Source organism: Cinclus cinclus, chromosome 11, assembly GCF_963662255.1.
Source record: "Cinclus cinclus chromosome 11, bCinCin1.1, whole genome shotgun sequence".
Taxonomy (NCBI): domain Eukaryota; kingdom Metazoa; phylum Chordata; class Aves; order Passeriformes; family Cinclidae; genus Cinclus; species Cinclus cinclus.
The window spans coordinates 21,973,342-21,983,440 of record NC_085056.1 but is presented as its reverse complement, the minus strand read 5'-3'; the positions used below and the strand labels follow the sequence as shown (position 1 = coordinate 21,983,440).

Sequence of the window (10,099 nt, the reverse complement as noted above, 5' to 3'; positions counted from 1 at the left end):
AAAAGCACTGTTACTCCTTTTCCCGTAAATTTGCTGTAAAGCACCTTCATTTCAAAGTTAGAATGATTTGGAGGGAAGGGGGTCACATTCTCCATTCTAGAGAGATCCTGCAGACACCTGTCTTTCCAACCAAGACAAGCTGACAATTAACAATTTATTGCCAACTGTTTAATTAAAAATTAGTTAATTAATTTAGGTAATTAAAGATAGGATAAAGGTGTTCACTGGAGCTTGCAAGGGTAGCTGCAGAGGTCTCTGGTGAAGGGTGGGAGACCATCAGCAGCAGAAGACACGATGTTGCTGGCTCCTGCTGGATGCTGCAGCTAACACAAACGCTGTCACTCAGGTGTTAGTTTCCAGTGCACCTGCTTCTTGGGTCCTTGGCCTTTGTCTGTCTGCCGTAACGCAGAGCGTTTTGGTTTATCAAGACACTCCTGCTCCTGGGCTCTGCCTTTCACAATCACCTCTACCTTCTTCAGAGCCGGCTTCAGCTTATGAGTCCTAGGAAGAAAGGGACTGGTATTAGTCAGATGAACATTTCCAGCCAGCCACTTTTCTGTCTCCTTGCACTGCACACCGTGTTGCATCCTCTGTCTGTGCAAGCAGTGAGCAGCAAATTAAACAACTGCACTCGCTGCAGGGAGGCTGCAGAGGTGCAAGGGCAGCAACATGACCAGCTAAGTGCCTGGGGACCAACCACAGCACATGGGGTTCCATGTGGAGAAGCAGGCCTTGCTTGTTCCAAAAGGAAGCAGAGCTAGGGACTGGCTGGTCCCCGTATCTCTCGTTACAGATTTTGCAACCCTCCAGGAGCTTAATGTTTCATAGAGTGTCTTTTCACAGTGTCTCCCTAGCAAGGCCAGATGATGATCTTTCTGTGCTCCTCTGGGTGTTTTGCTGCCTCTCTGGGGCTGCCTGTCTCCAAGCCCACCTCCCCATCCCAGTCAGAGGGACTGAAGGGAGGGTCTTAAGGGATGAACCAGGCTGAGCTTGGTGATGGCCAGCAATAGGACAGGAGGCAATGGGCAGAATCTGAACAGGAAATTCCACTTGAACCTGAGGAAGAACTCCTTTCCTGTGCAGGTGACAGGTTGCCCAGAGAGGCAACAGTGAGGGAGTGTCCCTCACTGGAATTATTCCAGAGCCCTCTGGACACAACCCCATGTCATGTGCTCTGGATTGGCCCTGCTTGAGCAGGGAAGTGGGACCAGATGACCTACTGTGGTCCTTTCCATCCCATGCCACCCTGTGACTCAGTGATACCCATCCGAAGCGGGAGTTCTGGGCAAGTGTGTAGACGTTGCTCACCTGAAGAGTATGCTGGTCCTAAACTTCCCCACATGCTTTGGGGAGAACAGCACGTGAAAGATCTGCTTTTGGCCAGGAGGGATGATGCCGTGGCAGGGGTGGATGGAGAACAGTGGCAGGTCTTTTTTGTCATCTGGGCAGATTTCCAGGGAGGGACTAAAACGCTGCACAGAGAGGTGTTTTTGTTTGAAGCGCTGTAGCTTCTTGGAGCGGTCCTGCTGTTTGGGCTGCTGCTGCTGAGAATCCTGCTGCTGCTGCTCAGAATCCTGCTGCTGCTGCTTGGACTGCTGCTGCTTCTTGGCAAGCTGCCGCACTCCAGAAGGATGCATCTCAAAAGGATGCTCCTGCTGCCATCTGAAAGGATGCGGCAGCTTTCTGTGATGCCTCAGAGGAGTGGAGGAGAGGAACTGACCTGCAGAGAAGAAGAGAACACCTTTCAAAGACAAAATCCTATGTTCCCAGCAACTCTGCCTCCTGCTGCAGGTAGGTGGAGGAGATCTGGAATGCACTTGGAACATCTCTAGCCGAGTACGTTCAGCAGGAAATAGAGCATCTGGGAGCAGGGTCTGCCTGCAGAACACACTCCTGTGCCAAATGAGAAGAGTTGGTTTTAGACAGTGACTTTACATTTGCCCTGGAGTGGGGAACTGCATACAGACAGTGGCTGCAGGGCAGCTCACTCATTACACCATTGTTTTTCCCAGTCTCAGACTTCTCAAAGAGATGACCCCCTTCCAGGTCCTGACCCAGCGTGTGGCTCTTCCCAGTGGCTGGCTCAGCTCCTTTGCAGAGCAGAATGGGCAGAGCAAGAACAGAAGGGGTGGAAAGGCAGAGGGGGACAAGGAGAAGACTCTCCAGCTGCACTGGGGAAGATGCTGATCAAAGCGGACGTGTGGACAAGGATGCAAAAGCAATTCATGTTTCGGGGTCAAGTGGCAGGGTCTTCTCCCCAGGCCCTCAGCCACCAAGTGAAATGCCCTTACCCGTCCGAGTGGTTGAGTATGGCTTCTTCACTGCTTTACTATCTGCAGCTTCCATCCAGCTGTATTCCAGGGTTATATTTCCTGTGTTGTGTATCCTGAAACTAAAAAGCAAGAAGGAGGAATAAAAATAAAAAAAATAAAACAAGTCCAATAAATATAAAGCAAATAGTGCAATAACATTGTCTGATGGACTCCTGGTACCACTTTCTGCTGAGGACCATCTTCTTCTCCAGGCAACTCTACTATGCTCAGACTGCTGTCCTGGGTGGCCCAAAAAGTATTTCCAAGTCTGGAAGTTTAAGAAGAAAGGGCCAACGCGGTGCCCAGGACATTGAAGCTAAGAGGCTTACTCTGCACTTTAGGTCTTGGCTTGACTGCAAACTTATTCTTGAGCAGATGAGGACAAGTGACATGCAGTAAAAACAAACCCATGGCTGGTCTCAGCAGAAAGATATGGCAGCACTGAACCTCTGTTGACCACCGTCTCCTGCTTGGCTTTGTGTGCACATAAATGGGCCTGTGCTGGTTTTGGCTGGGGTAGAGTTCGGGGAAGCGGGCTCTGGCTCAGCCCTGGCAAAGGCAGCACCCGCTCACAGGGCCCTGCTGGCCTCCAGCACTCACATGTCTTTCCTTGTCTGGTTGGGCAAGGTGTCCTTGAGCTGAACCACTATCAGGTTCTGTTTGAACTCGGTGTAGCCAACAACAGCACTGAGGTACACCTTGGCCTCCTGGATGCTCTCATCCACAGTGTAAGCCGGTGCCGGTTCTGGTTCTGGGGCTGTCTGGACCATCTGCAAACAGAGGAGGGAAGAATCACTGAGCAGAGCCCACAGAGTCAGGATGACAAGGGAATCTCTTGGCCTCCAAGATCAGCCTCGCAGAGGGACTAGAAAGGACCATTCACTTTTACTTTCCTGGAAAGATGACAAGACTGGGACTGATCCGCTACAGTAGTTGTTCCTACCTGTTGATCAAAGCAATCACTACCACAGCTGTTAATATATCCATGGAGACTATAGCTGCATTCCAGTCCCTGTACTTCAGCCTTGTAGAGGGACTGTTTTTTTTCCTGGTCCCCTACAAATCCAGCAGGTCTCACAATTAGGATTGAGTTTGCCTGCTGGAGTTCTGTGGATAGAGAACCCCAAGACTGAAGACCTCTAGAAAGCACCTTTTTCTTCTTGTCTTAGGAGCAAGTGCTCTCCAGATGTCATGTGTGGAGCAACAGCCACACTGCTGGGAGCTGGGAGTGGGCACTTTGGGAAGTGAAAGATCTCACTAGGAAAGTCTCCAACTGCAGATGTGCTGACAGAAAAGAGGATGGTTTAGAGGCCTTAAAATGGTCCAGATACTCGGACAGGACTTTCACCCAAGATGAGTATGTTTGGCAATAATGACAATAAAAGCAGGAGTCTCTGGAGATGATCCTTCTCCAGACTCCTCCATTCTGTCATACTGAGCCTGGGCTACTCCATGATGAGATATCCCCCACAATACAGAGACCACAACCATACTCTGGTATCCATGCAGACAAAACTCGGAGTTCACCAGTATGTGCAGCAGAAGTGTATTTCTCTCCACTTCAAAAGAAGAGACATAGTGCAAGAGACTTAACTGCTCGTTGGTGAAAAGGCACCAAATGAGATGAAGAGATTTCTAACACCATTAAATGGGATAAAATCATATAACGTTGTCTCCCATTCAACATGGGCTGCAACACTTGTGCTTGTGGCACAGACTTCTAGTTTGTGTGTGGCTAAAGGTCCCTTGTCAAAAGGCTTTCCCCTCTTGTGTGTTTCTATCTGGTCACTGTGCATCCACCTCTCGCCTAGAATGCACTGCTGCTGAACCCCACAGACTGAAAGTTTGTGTGTGGCTAAAGGTCTCTTGTCAGAAGGCTTCCCCCTCTTGTGTGATTGTATGAGGTCACTGCATCTCCCCTAGAATGCACTGCTGGTGAACCCCACTGCTGCCCAATGTCCAGAGGAAGCAGGAGCTGCTCAGCCAACCAACAGTGATGGTGTTATGGTGGTTCTTTTTGTAAAAGCTGGGTTGGCTTTTTTGCCGTTGTGCTCCTTACCTTCTTTTTCACAGGCCGGTTGGCTGCCATGTCTTTCCTGGTGGTATCCTCCCTTGTGACAATGCACATTCGGTCCTCCCAGTCCTCAACCTTCCTTTGTGGTAGCTCAGAGTTGGTCTTGATCACCTTACATTTCACAGGGTGCCTCCTGAAGGTGGCTGGGACATCTGATTTCAAGGTGACTGTGATGTCCTTGGCACATCCAGGGTGGAGGTGTCCCATCTAGGGAGAATCAGGCAGTCAAGACCAAACTGGAAGGAAGCACTGCCAAGGGCAGGACTGACAGCGAAAGGTACTGATGTGGTGAGATGCTGTGCCAGGAATCTGCACCTCGGTGTGGATTTATGTGAACTCTGATAGACAAAAGTGTGAACAGAAGGTGCCACCTCCCATAACGTGAAGCCTTTTCTGCAAGGCTGGCAGCCTTGGCCCAGCCAAGCCAGGGACTGCATCTCCTACATGGATGGCACTGGAAGTGGCTATCACTGCTATGTCAGGACTCCCTGCCAGCGCCCAGGAACAGCAGGGCAGGGCTTGAGCAATGGGGAAAGGCAGAGCAGTCCACGCTCACCTTGGGGGAGAACTGGAATGCGGCGTCTGCCTCCCACTCAAAGCGCATGACCTTCATACTGGTATGGTTGGTGATGGTGAAGGTCCTGCGGTAGGGCCTCCCGACAGGACAGTCCCCAAACTGGATGTGATTCAATCTGACAGCTGTTAAGGAGGAGAGCAAGAGATCTCAGTATGCAGGGAGCTCCACCCGCCCCTTTCATGTGCACAGACAGCTGTATGTTCAATGCTTCCTTGCTCCAAGCCTTCCTCCCCGTGGGAGGGAGTTCCCCAGGCCTCTCCCCATCCCACCACTTTCAGAGAAACACTCTGACACATCCCTAAGCCAGCGACATGCAGCACGGCACACGCTGCTCTGCATGCATGGCTGCCACAGCCACGGGCCACCAAGTCCCATGGCTGACAGCCCAGGCCTGGCTAGAGAAAGGACACACTTGATCAGATATTTTCTTCTTCCTTGCTCCACCTTGGCAGCCTCTCCTCTCTTACCATCAATAATGTCTTTCTTCAGACTGCGCTTAGCTCTCCTCTCATCTGTGTCTTCCTCTAGTCCATCAAGGGTGAATTCATCCTTGTGGCCTTCACCCACCAGCTCTATTAGGGTCTTCTTAGAGTAGATGTCTTCCAGTAACACACAAATCTTCCCTTCCAGATGTTGAGTCAAGGTGGGTTTGAAAATGACGTCAATATTTGTCGATTGCCCATGATGCAGAAGGAAGAAAGGCTTCTCTGGGGGCTTGCTCTCTGCACAGCAATGGAAATCAGAGTTAAGTGATACAGCTCTACAGAGGAAATACTTCCATAGGATATATGAGGAAGAAGAGGTTGAAACCAGCTGCCCTCTAAGCACAGGTTCTACCCCAGTGGTTCCAAACCCTCTTCCTATGTTCACGAGACTGCCACCTCCAGACACATCAGCACTTAGAGCAGCTGAACCTCACGTTGATGCCCAGCTGTCATTCCATCTGCTTCCAGCCAGTTCCAGCCATATGGAAAGCTGAGCCAGAGAGTGCTTTTGGCTTCTGCTGGCTGTTTGTGTGCTCAGGGGCTGCATCTGTTCCAGCTGGTACCTTCCCAATGCAGCAAATACCTCAGAGGGTCCACTGAGGTAGTGACAGTCCCCCCCAGCTCAACCCACCGTGTCTAGAAGAACTGAACAACTTCTCACAACTTTCTAGGAAGGTCTCCAAGAAAAGCTGGGGGGACAGAGAGCCCAAGGAAAGAAACTGTGTCTAACATCTGGCTGCTGCTCAGAGAAGCCAAGAGCAGGGCACATGTTTTCCCTCTGTGCATGATCACGCTTCATGGTTAATAAATTTACCATTTCCAACGCAGTCCTCTTCCACATCTTCAGTGTAGAATCTCTCAGGTGTGGAGCCCCTGCCTTTCAAAAAGAACGCTCCGTGCTCATCCTCCAGGTGTAACATAAACTGAGAAAAGGGAACAGAGAGCACAGTGATACTGGTGTGAGTACAGGATGGCACAGGGACTGACACCGCAGTGCTGCTGGTCCCGCAGGGGAACCCAGCACCTCTCCCACTACAAACAGCCCTTAGCACAACAGTTAAGTCAAACCAGCCAGGAAGAAAGGCTGTTCAGAGGCATTTGGATAGAACTAACACAGAACCAAACGGGACAGAAAGTAATGAGCAGAATGTAATTAAACTACAACTAAGTTTACTTGAAATGTAGTAAACTAGGATCAAATGCAATCTAATGGAACTGGGAAATCACACATCACCGTGAGAAGAAAAGGTGATGAGAAATAGGGGAAAATACTCCACCACCACTCCACCTGTGTTTAACTTAAAGAAGAAAGACTGGATGGAAAATTCCCAAGAACTCCCTTCTTGGATGTCAGTCACTTGCTTAAAATTAATTTCTCACACCTCTTCTTAGGTGTGCCATGTTTTCTGGGACCCTTCCCCTGTGCCAAAGGCATTTGTTCCCAAATCAGACCATTCCTTGAGCAGGTTCTCACCTTGACAGGTACGATGCCATTGTTATGGATGACCAGGGGGAGCATCTCTGAATCCCCCACCCGGAGTCTCTTGAAGCGCAGCACAGCATTTCCCCTCTTGCTGCGAGCACTTGGGCACACGACTGTCACCTGTGGCTCATGCCCCTTCCCACTGATGGTGAAGGTCAGGGTTTGGGGCTTAATTTGCACAGAGCTGCAGGAGAGGCACAGAAACAATTTCAGCTGGCACTAACCCATTTCTCTCTGGGCAAGGGAAGCAGCAAGCGCCACCCACAATGTTTTTCCCTGCCTGGTGCCCCTGTACCCCACAACACAGCCCCCCACCAGCCTCTTCCCAATCCATGCAGGGCCATTCACAAGAGGAATCTGCTCCAAAGAGCCAGAGCCTTCCACAATAACAGTTATAATTTCACTTAATTGAATCATGCAGTACAGCAGGTAAATAATGAGGCACTAGATGAGATATGGCAAATCCCCTGGCTGCAGGGAGATGAGACATCTGCAACAAGCAAAAGCACAGCAGGAAAGCAGTACAAAAGCAAGGAGGCAAAAGTAAATCATCACCATCAATAAAGATAATTTCCAAGAACAGTAAAAAAGCAATTTTGTATTAGGAATGAGACTTCTCTTGTTCCAATTCAGCCACTAAAGGCTTGAGGAAGGACCGGTCAAAGCCCCACTAGAGAGGTCCCAGGGCAGAGGAACTGGGCTCCTCTTTCAAACCAGCTCCAACCACTCATATAAAACAGCTTAATGAATGTCAGGGAATCACAGAGGATCACTTAATTTTACTGAAACAAACAGGAAATTTTGACTGCTGACAGGCTGGCACCAAACTGCTTCATCTTAGCCTTTGTCCTTGGATACCCAGAGCTCAGCTGCAGCACATCTCAGTAACTTCCAGTTGGCTACCTAATATTTCTGTGTCTTCATAGTTCCTCCTCCAGGCTAAACCATCAGCCTCATTTTTCTGCTCTTTCTAACAGCTACTGCCTCCCAGATCAACTCATGCCAAGTACTCTGCCTAAGGCTACTGAAAGCATTAGAGCTAACAAGAGATCTGTGCCTTCCCAGTGGAGAGGCAGTTTTCAGTGAGGCCACCCCCAGTATTCCACTGGCAATTTACCTTTTTGGGATGACAAGGGAAGCCTTGAAAATACAGCTGTAGTTCTGCTCCTCCAGTGGGGTGAAGGTCACCGTAGCAATGGCATTGGATGAGCCAGGAATGGACATCGTGTCAGGATACAACTTGAAAATGTTATTGATAGGGCTTTTTTCCTTGGGGAAACCCAGAGAGAAAAGTTAGGAGAAGGCACCTTTCAACATGACATGGTTGTATTCGTACATGCATTACTGAGAACAGCCCCAGACAGTGTGTCATCCTTCCTGCTTCCCGAGGCAGGCTCCCTCTCTCCCAGGGAATGCTGACCTCGTGCTAAAGCATTGTGTGTTTTGAGTGCTGGCAGCTGCCCCAGCATATATGGAAGGTGGGTGCTGCAAGGAAAAACCCTGCAAATAACCTAGAACTGGCCTTCAAAGAGAAGGAAAAGCCAGGGAGCCCGAGGAAATGCTCTGCTTTGAGCCCTGGCATGTCAGTTCATAACAGCCCCTCTCTGAGTGTGCTTCCCACTGAAGACCCAGAGGTGTGAGCCAAAACCTTGCCTGGGACATGCAAAATTCAACAACACATTCAACTGTTCCCTGGCTCTGCTGCTCTCCCTTGCAGTTTAACCTGCACTAAGCTAGACTAGTCTGGGCCACAGGAAACAATCCATCTGGAGAACAAAACAAACTCTCACAAGGCCTTTAGAGGGCAGCCACCACTTTGGCCTCTTGATCTTACCTTTCCAGGCAGGGGTTTGATGGAGAGGACCACGTCCCATGGCAGACCACTTGTATTGTAGATGCTGAAATGAGCTTCAGCCTCTTGCCCAACCAGAACCTTGGTGAAGACGAATTTGTTCTCTTCTCTGACAAACAGACCCGTGCCTTTGACTGACCGCAGCTTGCAGCTGAGGTTGGTGCTGCTGCAGATCGGGTACTCCTCGAAGGTTAACGTGACATCCTCAACAAGTGCTGTGGACAGACAAGAGGAATGAGCGTGGAAAAGCCTCCCTGATGAATTTATCTGCACCCTGCTGGCCTCTCAGAAGGCTTGATGAGCCCCTTCTGCCGACGTGACTGCTAAACCCAGGTTTGGGTGAGGGAGCTGGCTGTGAGGATGGAGCTCAGTCATCCTCAGTCTTAGAGAGCAGTGCTTTCCTTTTATCCGTCCATGCATCCCTCTCAGCCTGAGAGGGATGAGTCCACTGGTAGACTTGAAGAGGGCTGGAACCTCTTCAAGGATTTTAAGGTGGGACACCAGGGCTAGTGTGCCTAACCTAGCAGCAAGTTGAGGTACTGATCAGCAGCAGGTGTGACCAAGGGAACCTGTGGACAGGACGTACCTGGGAGGCAGGACTCGGCAATCAGGGTAAAGGGAATGCCCAGGGGATTGTCCTTGGGGTCTCTGCCTGTGATGTCAATGTAGAGCTGCCCCTCACATGTCCCCTCCTGCCCTGCGAGGCATTCCACTGTGATCTTCTGCTGGCCCCATGGAGCGACAGAGCCGGAGCAGGGGGACACCGTGAACATGCCAAGACTGAGGTAACCCTGCAGAAAAAGTTCCAAGAGAGGCTGATGGCTAATAGCTGTGCCCTGAGCACCCCAACAAAGAATATGTCCTGCCTTGGCCTCCAGCTGGGGCCAAGTACCCAGTCCCAGGGCAGGGAAGGATGAATCCATGGCCCAAAGGCAGCTCCAGGCTGAGACCAACAAGCCAAGAGGAGCTGCAAGCCTGTCACAAGTGACAGAGAGAAAGGAGTTTGTGTGTACAGAATGAAGGTGGTAGCTGTGATCCTTCAACCTCCAGAGGTAACACAGGACAGTAGAAATGGCTGTGAGAAATGATGGGAGAGAGGTAAGGGACTGGGTAGAAGAAAAAGCAATGTGTTCTGAGCTCTGTGGACTGGGATTTTAGTGGGGGATGTTTTTGCTTCTGTGGTGTTCACACACCTATGCTGGCTAGCAGCTGTCAAACACAGGACCTGCTCCCCTCTCTTGACCCCACAGCTCCAGGTCTGAGCCAGAGTACAGGACTGTCAGTGGGACTGAGCACATCCAGGACTCCATCCTGAA

The 10,099-nt window shown here is 50.3% G+C and overlaps 1 protein-coding gene across 1 annotated transcript in view; it reads right to left on the bottom strand.

Moving 5' to 3' along the window:
* Nucleotides 1-221: 221 nt before the first annotated feature.
* Nucleotides 222-10,099, bottom strand: part of LOC134048161 (hydrocephalus-inducing protein homolog) — a 74,970-nt gene continuing 65,092 nt past the window's right edge. Inside the window, exons 57-69 of the mRNA XM_062499760.1 lie at nucleotides 9,370-9,574; nucleotides 8,766-8,998; nucleotides 8,049-8,200; nucleotides 6,923-7,115; nucleotides 6,263-6,371; nucleotides 5,431-5,685; nucleotides 4,943-5,085; nucleotides 4,372-4,593; nucleotides 2,913-3,082; nucleotides 2,292-2,392; nucleotides 1,309-1,441; nucleotides 366-501; nucleotides 222-317 (exon numbers count right to left, since the gene is read on the bottom strand). Coding sequence (XP_062355744.1) covers nucleotides 222-317; nucleotides 366-501; nucleotides 1,309-1,441; nucleotides 2,292-2,392; nucleotides 2,913-3,082; nucleotides 4,372-4,593; nucleotides 4,943-5,085; nucleotides 5,431-5,685; nucleotides 6,263-6,371; nucleotides 6,923-7,115; nucleotides 8,049-8,200; nucleotides 8,766-8,998; nucleotides 9,370-9,574 — 2,148 coding nt within the window. The remainder of the gene's footprint in view (nucleotides 318-365; nucleotides 502-1,308; nucleotides 1,442-2,291; nucleotides 2,393-2,912; nucleotides 3,083-4,371; nucleotides 4,594-4,942; nucleotides 5,086-5,430; nucleotides 5,686-6,262; nucleotides 6,372-6,922; nucleotides 7,116-8,048; nucleotides 8,201-8,765; nucleotides 8,999-9,369; nucleotides 9,575-10,099) is intronic.